Here is a 15,063-nt window from a genome sequence, read left to right on the forward strand (position 1 = left end):
TTTTAAGGTTTATATATAGTCGTTTGTGTTTCCACGAAACAAATTTTAACAGTAGTTTTTAATCCGTCTAATCGACTGGTTTAGGCATGAATAAAAATTAAAAAAAATCTGAGCAGTTTAGATTCAAGTTTAAACCAATTCTAACTCGCTCCAGAATTTAGCCGAATCTTGTTTTGAATAAAACTTAAAAACAAAAGCGCCATTACAAATCAAAAGCAAAAATTTGATCCTTGAGAGGGAGTATCCTCGACCCCTCACAATCTTTATGTTCAAGACTAACTTAATGCTAGTGTTAAGCCTTTAAGGGTGCAACAAATATAGTCATCAAATTAAAATACCAAGGACATCAAAACAATAGGATTTTATAATGTTTTTCTTTTGGATACTTCCAGATTATTAAGTATTTCGTGCACTCCCATATTTTCGTCAGTGTTGCAAAGTTGAACTAAGAAAATAAATGAGCTAACCTAATTCATTAAATTTGACAATGCTTTCAGTCCGTGAAAACTCAATCTGTCCCACAAAGACAACTAAACCTTCAGAGAGCGTGATTTCCTTAAGATGTTTGGTGCCTTTTTTTTAGCTTTTTCTCTGTTCTTTACCCACTTTTTTAATTTATGTCCACTAGAAGTGAGGACTCCCCAACTGTTTATGGAGCTCTTTCCATTAAAAATTCGGTTCTTGATTTGTGTGTTTTTTAAGACACACACGGTTGCGTAAGTTTTACCGTAGCCAATTAAAAAAAATCACTGTCCTTGGTACTTTAATAATTTAATAATTTTTAATATTATCTAAGCTTTTATGCTATAGCAATAAATAAATTACAACCGTTTTTCTTATATAGCTAAGCGCTGATAATCAAGGCTAGCCTAAATAACCCATCCGAAATACTTAAATATTCGGCGTTAACCAAACCTCGATGGTAGCTTGAGTTCATTGTGAATGGGACTTTAGCATATTTCAAAAGGACACAGGGCATTCAATGGATTAGAATCTAATAGCTAAGACGATAGTTATCAAATTTAGTCGTAGCAATAAAGCTAACCTTCTGCATTTGGAAGAATAACTTTTTCTGTCGTATCTATATGCTTCAACCGCTCTTGACTAAATCCTTCAACACCGTGAATAAATTCCATATGCTGCTTCTCTTGTTTCACATCTAGACCATACCAAAAATAAATAAATAGTTATACATCTTGTGTTACGTATTCAGGTGTGTACTCAGGGAAACCTCGAGCCCATCTCCTTAAAAATTTCCATATTTTTATCAACCTACGATGAAAAAAAAAAATCCTCTCTTCTGGCTTCTCCGACAAACTAAGCCCTCCTCACCCCATTTCTTGACTTTTTCTTCCATCCTTATAAAATAGTCCGTGAGGACAGTGGCCCGAGTCCTAGTGCCACTGATTATTTGGTTTGGAACAAGGGTCAGTTGCGTGACACTGTAAGCTCAGCCAGAGTCAACCCAGTTCTAAATGGGTACCTGAAGGTATCTGAGGAAGGTAAACAGAAAGGGTGTGCCAAAACATACGATGGCTGGTCTCCAGACACCTCCCATCTCATTGCACTTCCTGGCCGAAGGGCGAAGAAACAGAGATCGGCACAACCGGTAGGGACTGTTAAGTCCCTACCGGTTCTCTTCACCTTTTTTTACCTTATAAAAAAACTCGCCTCCTTTAGCTATCCTACGATTTTGACTTATTCTTTACTATTTTACTAGATATGTACTCAGGGTTGCATAGAGGGGGCACTCAAGCCCTCCCTTTTAAATTTATCATTTTTTTCGTTTTCACCTAATTTTCAAATGTACCACCTGTTTGGTTTTTTTAAAAAAAATTTGGTCTCCCCCACCTAAAGTCTGAAGACTTATCTATCCCCATAATTTTCAAATAAATCACTTTTTTGGCCTCTTTTCCGAATTTCACCTGCCCCCCCCCCCCCCATATGTCACGATTTCAGCCAGTGCTTTACGAATAAACTGCTTGTTTTGGATTTCGCAAAATTAAGTATACCCTCTCCCAAAATTTTATAAACTTATGTGTGTACAATTTAGCAGAACTACACAGAAACAGAGATTTTACTTAGATATTGTTTCAGCTAAAAAATCTGACACAACACCAGGTATATACAGCAACTGGTCGGGTTTATTTGATTCTCTTTCTGACACACGGTTAAGAAATGATACGATATATTTAAGAAAATATGTTATTTTTAGCTCAAATTGTGAAGCACACTTTCTCTTTAGTATAGCCAACAGGAATGACATCAAACTTTCGAAGTTATATTCCGAAACCAAATAAACTGTTCATTATTTTATTCCTAAATTTAAAAACAGAAATCGGAAGTAGCGTAAATTTTGAGGATTAGTAACTTACCGATTGATTTTACCCCGCACTACAAATTTTTTGGAACATTTTGCTAAAAAAGAAGAAAGACAAAAACGTTTAGAATGTATTCGGTGATCAAAAGAAATAGTAAAGAAAACAGATTATCAAGTTTTTTGGGCATTTTTAATCTATACTATCAAATTAAATAAAAAAACAAGTTTTTTCAACTGAAAGTAAGGAGCAACATTAAAACAAACAGAAATTATTGCGTATATGAAGGGGGCTCACCCCCTCGTCAATACCTCACTCTTTACGATAAAGTTTGAATTTTGTTTCAATTCTTTAAGAATTCCCCCTGAATCACAAAAACCGTTTAATTAGAAAACAAAGCTCTTTAGAAAGAACGAAAAATCCGGCGCCACCTTCATAGAAAATTCCCCTTCAAATGAAAAATTCCTCCATGGAAAGATCCTCCCATGTAACCTTCAGCCCCCACCATAAAAAATCCCCCCTGAAAACGTCTGTATACATCCCAATAACTCTGATGTCAAATCGGTTGATGTCAAAATTGGTATCAAAATTCCATTTTTTAGAGTTTCGGTTACTTTTGAGGCGAGTCGCTCCTTATTTACAGTTCGTTACCACGAACTTTTTGATCCATAGTTTCAAACTCAAGTCTTACCCGATGTCTGATATAAAATAGCGCAATAGTAACAACGCAAGTGCGCAAAATTAGTAAACTGTAAAAATACTGAAGTAGTTTCAAAAGAAAAAATTTTAGATGACACAAAAAAAAAGTCCAGAAGATTTCAGAAAAATAATCAAAAAAATAATTCAAACATTTAAACGTAAGCCCGTACAGGCAAACGAACCCTTTCACCTAGAGCGCTCAAACACAGAGAAACAGAGGGAATACTTACAAAAAATCGTGCGACTCAACGCCATTTTATTTTTTTACTAGCTGAATTTTTAACAGGAGAACGACTCAAATAAGATTTAACTATTCAGTCTATTTACAGGCTTACTTTATGAAATTTCACACAGGAGGAACCGAAAGGTTTTAAAAAGGCAGGGTTATGTATTCCAACAGAAATTAATTTTAATTAAGAACAATGCAGTTACCTTACGAAAATAAATCGCAGACGCAAACTAATTAAATTAAAGTAATTAAATCCAAACTAATAGTTAAATCAAACTAGTAATTAAAACTAATTAAATCAACTAATTAATTACATTTACCATGGAATTACAGGAAAGACTTGAACTTTGGTCTCTTTGGCTCAAAAATTAGACTATGCCAAAAAAAAAAATTTTTAAGCACCAAAAAGCACCATTATTCAACTACAAATTGCCTTTTTACAGATTTTTTTTTCTCACATTAATGTTTGAAAAAAAAAAATTCGGAAAAAGATTCTAAACTTTGTTTTCGCTCCTTGTACACGTTCTTTTGGTTAGAGATCAACAGAGGTTCAGCACTATATTATTTCAAATACGTATTTTTATTCTCAGGTACATCTCGCACTGAGACTGTAATCAATATCTCAGTAACGCTTATTCCGTTATCCGAGAGTTTTCCAATATCAAAATAGCATATATTAAAAATAACGCTAAAAGTTAAAAATGAACGTAACCAAAGAGTAATGTTGAAATTGTCGTATGTTGCAAAAGTCTAATCTTTCGTATCTCAAAAAACGCTATTCTTCATCAGAATCATCAACATTGCGCAATCTGCAAAGGTCACTGTAGGCTTTTGATGTCGGAAAACTCACTACTTACGCCCCAATTTACAAATCATCACAAAGCTTGAACTGAAACTTTTTGTCATTTAAGCCCCTTAGAGTATAAGTGATATTCTTTTTTCTTTTGTCTTACTATATAATTTATTTTCACCCTAGTTTGTCTTTAGTGCTCTTAGTGTTAACTACGTTATATGTCTTCTCCTTTATTTAACGTTACATGCTGATCTGGCACGTACGCAGGGGGTGGCACGTACGTACCGAAATTTTGTGAAATGTTTAATTTCCCCATGGTTTATTGGGATTTCTGACAAAAGTAGGACATTTATTAAGAATCTGGATATATGTCTGGAGCTTTTTTTGGGGGGATTTTACAGCATGCAATTATCCGGTCAAGTCACTGCCCAATTATTAACCCATTTTCTGTCTAACTTTTTACCCTCTTTTAAGTAATTAGCAATTGTACTGTTATTTTTTATTTTTTTTAAAGAGAGTTTGCTTTCCACACAGCAAAATAGAATTATTTTTTGATATTAGGGCGTTTATCCCCCCTTTTCAGGATAAAGTACAGCTTTTAATGGATAAATTTTGGAAACTATCATTTTTCATTAAAATAAAGTTTTTGCAATAGAAGAACTACCCCCCACAGCACCCGTATTGCACTGTTAACCCTAAATTTTCCCTTTCAGTGGGATATAATAGATTAATCACTGGTTCTAAATCGCTATGAACATAACCTGAGCCTAAAACGTACTTTTGAGGCTTCAGTCTTCTTCCCCCCATCCGCTACAATACTACAGATTAAAGTTAATCTGTATTTTCCTATATAGGGGCTATTTGCATTACTAAATAAAAAATGCTACTTTATACCTGCTGTTTCGAAGGTTTTGCCCCCCCCCCCCCGAAAAAAAATTCTGCATACGTGCCTGATGCTGATTTTATTTACAAGGTTGTTTTTTCTCTTTTATACCAAATATTTTCTGTTGCATGATAATTTTATTTACTAGGTTTTTTCTTCTTTTTTATCTGACATTTTACAGCTGCATCTCAATTGACTAGCTGTCTTTTCATCTTTACTACTCTATGGGAAGCTGTATAATGTTGCAGAATCAGATGACACCAATTTTGACCCTCATACCACTTGGATTTACTATTATCGAAATAATCTCTGGTCAGTTCAACTATTTCATGTTTCGTATTTTCCTTATTTAATACAACAAAATAATTATCTTCATATTTTGCTACTCTCTGACATAATCCTCGGTTTTCACCTATTTGATCTTTCATTTTTCATTTATTATTTTCTTTTTTGTTTTCATATAAAAATTTGTTTCTTTTGCTAACCACTTCAGGAGTTGGGTGAAAGATCACCTATTTAGGTTTGATTATATTAGAAATAACCATCATAAACAACTCAATGGGTTTCCCTGATGATTTTTAAAAGATGTTATAACTATTATTCACAAAAATGAGTTAGTTATTAAAGTTAGTCGTAATATCAAGTCTAACCTTCTGCATTTGGAAGAATAACTTTTTCAGCTGTATCTATATGCTTGAGTCGCTCTGGACTAAATCCTTCAACTCCGTGAATAAATTCCATATGCTTCTTTTCTAGTTTCACATCTAGATCATACAAGAAAAACATTACTAGTCTCTTATTACGCATTATACTAAAGAGGACGTGTACCTTGTGAGAGATGAATGTCTGGCAACTTCACATGGAATATAGGGATTACTAAATATTATACTGAACTAAATATGGGGGGCAAATATGGGGGGGGGGCAAAGAGGGACTAAATATTATACTGAACTTATTGTTTAATTTAAATGCAATTGTTAAATATAATTCTGAACTCTATTTGATATTTTGAACTATCTCTCTTATTTTAGAGAGAGATGAGCTTTTAGAGAGAGTAGTAGGGATTACTACTAGCGCAACTTAAAGTGCAGCTCCTGGCGACTTCATCGAAAAAGCCGAAAATTGGATATTTGATAACATTTATCTGCAATGCATCAATCTTAAAGCTGAAATTTCTTTACAAACGAAAATTAATCAACTTTTTCTGTTTTTAAGACTTATTCCAATTCAAAAACTAATCTGCAAAAGCATGCAAAGTTTACTTTGACTACTGATGATTTTGACTTTTAAGTAGGCGCCAATTTATTTATATTCTAGCTTTTATTCTAATTCACTGAGGACAACAATTGTTTATATAGCCTAGTCTTTTGGTTAGCATGTCGCTGTCTTGTAAGTCGTAAATTTATTGGCATTCTTTTATCCTCTAGGATGGATTTAAAGAGCATGGGAACTCCAACGGAGGCAGCAATGAATGAAGCTCAAATAGGGATGAAGGAGGGTGAACAGCCATGTTGGCGGCTTGTGCTGCAGCATGCTGTTAATAATAATAGTATTATTGGTACTTATCGGTTATATAATAAACACTCTAGAAATTGTGACACTCCAGAATTTGTGACACTCCCATAAGACAAAAACTAGTCGAGCAACTTCAACAAGACAATTCCTTTGGCTCACTGAGCAAACAGGAGTTTCTCACTCTATGAACAATATCTCTGAATAGGTTTTTTTGGGGCTGGGAGGGCAAAAAAAGGTCCCTAGGTTTAGGTTAGGTCACTTGTTTAATATAGTGCAATCTGGGCAGCCCCCTTCCATAATTCTTTGTGGTAGGTTTCATAATTTTGTTACAAAAGTGTTATATTTTCATCATATTTTGTTTTATTTCATTAGCACTAACCAAACTTCACTTTTCGAGTGTTTATTATATAACCAATAAGTACGGTTATAGTTTTTTTGTTCTTGTAGAAGTAAAGAACATTAGTAAAAGTGCCTGGATTTTTAAACGAAACTACAAAAAATAAACATCATCAATGGTCTGGAAGTCTTCCGCGTCGCTGAATCACAACTTCCAGAAAGGTCTCATGCCAAAGAAATTAAAGAGTGCCACTTCACACTATATATATATATATATATATATAAAAATAAGTTGTCTGTGGATGGATGGATGGATGGATGTGTCAGGTGACGTCACCTGAAAAAACTGGATTAGGTGACGTCAAAACTGAAAAAACTAAAAAAAGGCAAAAACTACAAAAAAAACTAAAAACTAATAAAAAAAATAAAAAAGCTAAAAAACTAAAAAAACTATAAAGGTAAAAACCAATAAAAAACTAAAAAAAAAACTGAAAAAACTAAAAAAAGGCAAAAACTACAAAAAAAAACTAAAAACTAATAAAAAAAGTAAAAAAGCTAAAAAACTAAAAAAACTAAAAAAACTAAAAAAAGGTAAAAAACTAAAAAAAATAAAAAATAAAAAAAAAATAAAAAAAAAGGAAAAAACTGAAAAATAAGCTAAAATAAAGGTAAAAACCAATAAAAAACTAAAAAAAAAGGAAAAAACTAATAAATGACGACACTCAAAGAGAAAGCGACCAGGACAAAAGGAATGTTCGATTAGCAATCAACAAAGCACCGGGACACAGGGAGTATAAATGACGACCAGGACATAAGTAAAAAAAAAAAATTAACAAAACTAAAAAGAAGGTAAAAACTACAAAAAAACTAAAAAGCAAAAAAAACTAAAAACTAATAAAAAAACTAAAAAATCTAAAAATCTAAATAAACTAAAAAAGAAAAAAAAAGGAAAAAAATAAAGGAGAAAAACAAAACTAAAAAACGAATGTATATACAGACCGGTACACCGGGATACAAATGACGACCGGGACACAGGGAATATAAATGACGACCGGGACACAGGGACACAACTACAACGGGGACACCGGGGGAAACAGGGGGATATAAATGACGACCGGTACAAAAAAACTAAAAAGAAAAAAAAACTAAAAACTAATAAAAAAACTAAAAAATCTAAAAATCTAAATAAGCTAAAAAAGAAAAAAAAAGGAAAAAAATAAAGGAGAAAAACAAAACTAAAAAACGAATGTATATACAGACCGGGACACCGGGATACAAATGACGACCGGGACACAGGGAATATAAATGACGACCGGGACACAGGGACACAACTACAACGGGGATCTATTTATATGCAAAGACAATGGGACAGCAAAGAATGTTGTATATTCGCAAGTTTTACGTAGTTAAAACCATATATATATATCTATCTATATTCACAGGTGGGACATAGGGACACAACTACAATGGCGCGTAACTATTATGGCGCGTAACGACTTACGCGCGCGGGGGGGCTTGGGGGGGCGCGAAGCGCCCCCACCAACTTGGTGTTGGGGTGGCGCGAAGCGCCACCCCAACAGCTAGTATATATATATATATATATATATATATATATATATATATATATATATATATATATATATATATATATAAATATATATATATATATATATATATATATATATATATATATATATATATATCTATATTCACAGGTGGGACATAGGGACACAACTACAATGGCGCGTAACTATTATGGCGCGTAACGACTTACGCGCGCGGGGGGGCTTGGGGGGGGCGCGAAGCGCCCCCACCAACTAGGTGTTGGGGTGGCGCGAAGCGCCACCCCAACAGCTAGTATATATATAAATATATATCTATATATATAAAAATAAGTTGTCTGTCTGTGGATGTGTGGATGGATGTGTGGATGGATGTGTCAGGTGACGTCACCTGAAAAAACTGGATTAGGTGACGTCAAAACTGAAAAAACTAAAAAAAGGCAAAAACTACAAAAAAAAACTAAAAACTAATAAAAAAAATAAAAAAGCTAAAAAACTAAAAAAACTATAAAGGTAAAAACCAATAAAAAACTAAAAAAAAAACTGAAAAAACTAAAAAAAGGCAAAAACTACAAAAAAAAACTAAAAACTAATAAAAAAAGTAAAAAAGCTAAAAAACTAAAAAAACTAAAAAAACTAAAAAAAGGTAAAAAACTAAAAAAAATAAAAAATAAAAAAAAACTAAAAAAAAGGAAAAAACTGAAAAATAAGCTAAAATAAAGGTAAAAACCAATAAAAAACTAAAAAAAAAAAGGAAAAAAACTAATAAATGACGACACTCAAAGAGAAAGCGACCAGGACAAAAAACTAAAAAAAAGGCAAAAACTACAAAAAAACTAAAAACTAATAAAAAAAATAAAAAAGCTAAAAAACTAAAAAAACTAAAAAAAGGTAAAAAACTAAAAAAACTAAAAACTAAAAAAAAACTAAAAAAGGTAAAAACTAAAAGAACTAAAAAAGAAAAAAATAAATGACGACACTCAAAGAGAAAGCGACCAGGACAAAAGGAATGTTCGATTAGCAATCAACAAAGCACCGGGACACAGGGAGTATAAATGACGACCAGGACACAAGTAAAAAAAAAAAATTAACAAAACTAAAAAGAAGGTAAAAACTACAAAAAAACTAAAAAGAAAAAAAAACTAAAAACTAATAAAAAAACTAAAAAATCTAAAAATCTAAATAAACTAAAAAAGAAAAAAAAAGGAAAAAAATAAAGGAGAAAAACAAAACTAAAAAACGAATGTATATACAGACCGGTACACCGGGATACAAATGACGACCGGGACACAGGGAATATAAATAACGACCGGGACACAGGGACACAACTACAACGGGGACACCGGGGGAAACAGGGGGATATAAATGACGACCGGGACAAAAAAACTAAAAAGAAATAAAAACTAAAAACTAATAAAAAAAACTAAAAAATCTAAAAATCTAAATAAGCTAAAAAAGAAAAAAAAAGGAAAAAAATAAAGGAGAAAAACAAAACTAAAAAACGAATGTATATACAGACCGGGACACCGGGATACAAATGATGACCGGGACGCGGGACACAGGGAATATAAATGACGACCGGGACACAGGGACACAACTACAACGGGGACACCGGGGGAAACAGGGGGATAACCTGACAATCTATTTATATGCAAAGACAATGGGACAGCAAAGAATGTTGTATATTCGCAAGTTTTACGTAGTTAAAACCATATATATATATATATATCTATATTCACAGGTGGGACATAGGGACACAACTACAATGGCGCGTAACTATTATGGCGCGTAACGACTTACGCGCGCGGGGGGGCTTGGGGGGGGCGCGAAGCGCCCCCACCAACTAGGTGTTGGGGTGGCGCGAAGCGCCACCCCAACAGCTAGTATATATATATATATATATATATATATATATATATATATATATATATATATATATATATATATATATATATATATATATATATATATATATATATATATATATATATATCTGTGGAAATCCCCTCCCCCCGAAAAAATTATTCCAAAGAGAGCCCTGGTAAATGGAGATTATAAAAATAAAACAATAACACATTACGACGGTCTCGATCTCCAGCACAAGAGCTATACGAAGCAGTTAATAATGTAAAAATGTGTGAGTAAGCACAACGTTATTTTGAATGCTAGATATTAGTGGTTGTTAATTTACAAATTAACAGATTAATTTACAATTAACAGTTAATTTACTAATAACAGAGATTAAGAGAAGTGACAAGGCTAACCTTCTGCATTTGGAAGAACGACTTTTTCTGCTGTGGCTACCTGCTTTAATTTGTCATGGCTAAATCCTTCGACACCCTGAATCATATCCATATGCTGCTTTTCCTGCTTTACATCTAAACCAAACAAAGAAAAATTTATCATTTATATGGGCTTTTATTTAATTTTGCTTCTTTATGTCAAGTTTTTGGAAAATTAAATATCTGTTTAGATCTTATGATATGACTAATAGCTGTTTTGAAGGAGAGGTGGGCGTGGTCTCGTGACGTAACAAAGCAACTTATTTGGTTTGGTTGTGGATAGTTATGGGTCTTGATCGGTCCGTGAATAGTAAAAATGTGTGTAAACGATGTAATTAATTGTAACGATGTTTTTAATATAAAAGTGTATATGTAAAATTACAACGAAATATATATAAAATGTATGTTAACCAAAGGGCGAGAATCAAGGCAAAAACAATTTCTTTACAAGTTTCTCTAAAGAGCAGGGTGATTCAGCCAATATGTACCAAATAGAAAACATTTAAATACCGTGCATATTTACAACTGCATGGTTTGTTTGCTGTAAAATACCATTATGGGGTTCGTTCGACGATATACCGTCGATCATTACCGAAATCTGTTTGCTAAGCAGTTCTAAAAGAGAGGATCTGTTCTCATAGACTGGGGGGGGGGGGGCAACAGGGGGTTCATATCCGGATAGTCGAGGGAATGGGGTGTATAACATTTTTCCAAATTGTTGGGAGGGGCCAAATTGTTGGGAAGGGGTTCATATCCGGATAGTCAAAGGGCAGGGGCTGTATCATTTCCCCCCACATTATTGGGGAGAAGGGGGGCAACTGCCCCCCCAAACGACGCCCCTAATGTCAGGTACGACCTTCAGGTCTTTGAAAGCAGTTCCAATTTACTACAAGTTGCAATAAATTGGAACCACGTTATATAGCACATACTTAGAACTTGTATTGGGGACAGAACATAATCAAATCGTCAACAGAGACGAAAGTTCTTGAATCCTGCCTAGGCCAACTAACCATAGGCATCGGCTACTGTCGACTGACCATGTTTGACTAAGCCCTTTGGATAGTGGCAATTGTCCAGTCCGGTTGCGACTAAGAATCTAGCAATATCTGAAGACTGAATTCCGGTAAAATTGGCACCTGGCTAACTGGCCGTATTTCAAACAGTATGCTGCACGAAATTTTTTTTTCTATCCCGCTTTTTCGAACTATAACGAGAAAAAGGTTTAGGCAGCTAGGACATGTTATGTGGATAAAGGGTGAAAGATTGCCAAAGATTATCTTTTTTGGCCAACCATCTAGGGCCAAACGAAAAGAAGGTCGTCCCACATCGGACAGGAGGAGATCGCAAGGAAGGATTTAAGGGAAATAGGAACTTTTCGGGAGGGTATAAAGAGGGGCTATTAATATATTGGGAAGGAGAATGAGCGTGTGCAGTTGTGTTGGCCTTAGGAGTCTTGGTACCGCAGTGAGTTGGCAGTATTAGTAGTAGTTACGTACTTTTTGAGGCTATAGTTTGTTATATTCACTTTCCCCATGATATCAAATTCAGGACTAAAATTTTCATATCTTGGGGAAAATCCCAAAGAGTGGCAGCTCAACTTTCTAATGCCTTTTTGGTACTCAGGATCCTTCAAAGGTTTGGATTTTTACCAAGTTTAAGGTTTAATTTACCAAGTTCAAGCGTTTATTTGTCAAGCACGACCAAAATTTGGTAGGACTTTCAAAGCCTCGCCAAAATCCGTATGGCCTGATGAGCTCTATTTGATACCACATGTCACCAAAACCAGCCAATACCTAATCTGAAATCTTTGTAGTGAATGTCATAGAAGCTATACAGCGGGAAGTAACAGTTTCCCCAAGCAAATCAGTCACTTGGTTTTTGCATGCTATCTATATTATGTGTTTTTATTCTTTTTTACCTAAAGCCAAGCAACTATACATCGTTATTGAGATTGCATACACTCAATACATTATGGTTTGCAACCTAGTAAATAGTGAACCCAGGACCATAGTAATCAAAAAAGTTCCTTTAAAGAAACTTTCAAACGTAGAAGAATTGTGACTTGACACTGATGGAGGGATAGTAACTATTATCCATAGTAAAATTTAAAGCAAAACGTTGTGACAAAAACAAATTTATGGGGTTTCAACAGCTAACTAGAAAACTCGAAAACGAACGGCGGAGGATCGAAATATAAAGTGCACCATTAGAATGCCCTAAGTCAAAACTTAAATGTGGAGGTTTGAGCCCCCGCTCTTGGAAAATGAGGAGAAATGCTTTCTTGCATGGGTAGCAGTCAAGGCCGTATCTAGGGAGGAGGGTATCAGGTTTGAAACCCTCCCGAAGTTTCTCTCTAATTCGTAATAAATTAACAAAAACGTATATAAACATGTGTTTTGCATTTGTATGCCCCCCGAAAACAAATCCTAGATATACTCTTGGTAACAGCAATGTATCTTCTTTTTCTTTGCTTTTTCACTAAAAAGTGATGATTTTTAAGGGTAGGGTGGTAATTATACCCCGTTTTGTCTTACAGCTCGGGGCTCGAGTTGGAACTTTTTTTTTTTTTTAAATCGGAGTGAGGTAACTTGAAATTATAAGGAGATAGGCAAACTATTTTTCATTCGGCCCTAACAAAACCGTGTACACTACCATTATTTTTATACCTGTCGTCTAACATGCTTTTAGGCTAGTTATATTGTATTAGTTAGGGCTTGAACACTGTTTCTAGAAAAATCTTTTTGTATTTTTACAGGTTTCATGGTATGGTACGGTTTAAAAACTGAAGTTTTGCCTGATAGGATTATTTCCAAAAGTCTTCTTTTCTAAGACTTGTAGTGTGTTCATTCTTTTGAAATGCATACTGTACGGAGTACGAATTGTCTATTCGGATAAGGTTTCATCCTATCATAGAGTCATATTTCCTTTTATACATACTGATTGCAGGATCATTTTATTTGCGGCTAGTTAAAAGAGATTATGTTACAAGAAATACATTTTACATGAGTACGGAAAAAGTACATTTTATTTTCTTTTATTATCAACAAGGTGACATTGTTTGAAAGTGTGATCCATTGGAATATGGCAATAGAATCATACCAACAGCCATTTTTTTATAAGACTTAAGATATACCCGGTGTTGATTAAAATGAAATGCCAACCGTACTTCGTACGAATTGTTTGATCGGATAAGATTTCATCTTGTCAAAGAATCATATTTCCTTTATACAGAACGACTAGAGTTAATTCACGCGGTAATTATAAAGACGTTATTTTACAACAAATATATTTTACAGGAGAGTACAAAATTCAACAAAATCCGGTTTTTGTTTTCTCTTTTATTACAATTGTTTGGTATCGGAAATACGACACAAATAATTTTGGTATCAAAAGTTTTCATTATGGCTTTTTGAGGCGAAATCGCTGGTGTTGTTTCTTTTTACTTTTTACGACAGCTTCGTTCTCTTTTTCTTTTTTTTAGGCTCAAAAGGCAAATTATGCGCATTTAAAGTAGCTTTTTTCATCAAGAGTTAAATCTAGTGAAAGTAAACCTATTTTTACCTCACCAATATCGACTGAAAAACCATAATGACAACAGCACTTGATCTAACCATTTCCGCGTGTAAAAAAAAGAATAACAAATTTTGAAAAAAAAATTAGGTATGCCGGTACTTCTATATCATACTGATCACACTGTTTTTCTTGATCTGATTAAAACCATTTTCTCGATGTGCACTCGGAGATAATCAGCTTACCCCGAATGAGATAAACTACTATGCATATTTATCTTAGTTAAATATTTAATATTTAATATATATATATATATATATATATATATATATATATATATATATATATATATATATATATGGTTATCTTAGGTTAGGTATTTAATATAGTGCGTTCTGTGCGGCCTGCTTTCCATAATTCCCTGTTGTGGTTTCCACAATTTTGTAACTAAAGTATTATATTTTCAACGGATTTTGGTATATTCATTACGACTAACCTAACTTTACTTTTTGAGTGTAGTCGGTATAATACATAATTACCAAAACTTATAAATATCAATAGAAAAAGGTAAAAAAATAATTAAAAACAGAAAGACCTTGACAAGGACAAGAATGTAGGCTACAGGTATTAGTGTGATAAGAAAATGTCAAAACGTCTTTCGAGCTACCACAACCAGTTTAGGCTACTATAGGCTACTATAGCAATCATAGAAAAATTTCAAGCGTTGCCCTGTCTTGCCTTGGTTCAAGAACCTTGCTTGGTTGTTTAGAGCAGTGGTTCTCAAACTGTGGTACGCGTACCCCTCGGGGGTACGCAAAATTTTTTAGGAGGTGCACGACCGGCCAAAAAAAATGAAACAATCCTTTAACTCTAGGACTGGCAATTTTATTTCTATTTTAGCTTAAGGGGTACCTAAAACGCTTTGTGGGTAAAGAG

General features: G+C 33.9%; 1 protein-coding gene across 21 annotated transcripts in view; it reads right to left on the minus strand.

Moving 5' to 3' along the window:
• Positions 1-15,063, minus strand: part of LOC136038542 (repetitive organellar protein-like) — a 223,826-nt gene that overhangs the window by 39,322 nt on the left and 169,441 nt on the right. For 8 of the 21 annotated variants that reach the window (XM_065721683.1, XM_065721688.1, XM_065721686.1 and 5 more), the window contains 3 exons: positions 10,600-10,713; positions 5,573-5,686; positions 1,046-1,159 (listed from right to left, as the gene is read on the minus strand). In XM_065721683.1, the coding sequence (XP_065577755.1) occupies positions 1,046-1,159; positions 5,573-5,686; positions 10,600-10,713 (342 nt within the window). The remainder of the gene's footprint in view (positions 1-1,045; positions 1,160-5,572; positions 5,687-10,599; positions 10,714-15,063) is intronic. The other 13 variants (XM_065721689.1, XM_065721697.1, XM_065721693.1 and 10 more) reach the window with 4 other exon arrangements.

This window comes from Artemia franciscana, chromosome 18 (genome assembly GCF_032884065.1).
Source record: "Artemia franciscana chromosome 18, ASM3288406v1, whole genome shotgun sequence".
Classification (NCBI taxonomy): domain Eukaryota; kingdom Metazoa; phylum Arthropoda; class Branchiopoda; order Anostraca; family Artemiidae; genus Artemia; species Artemia franciscana.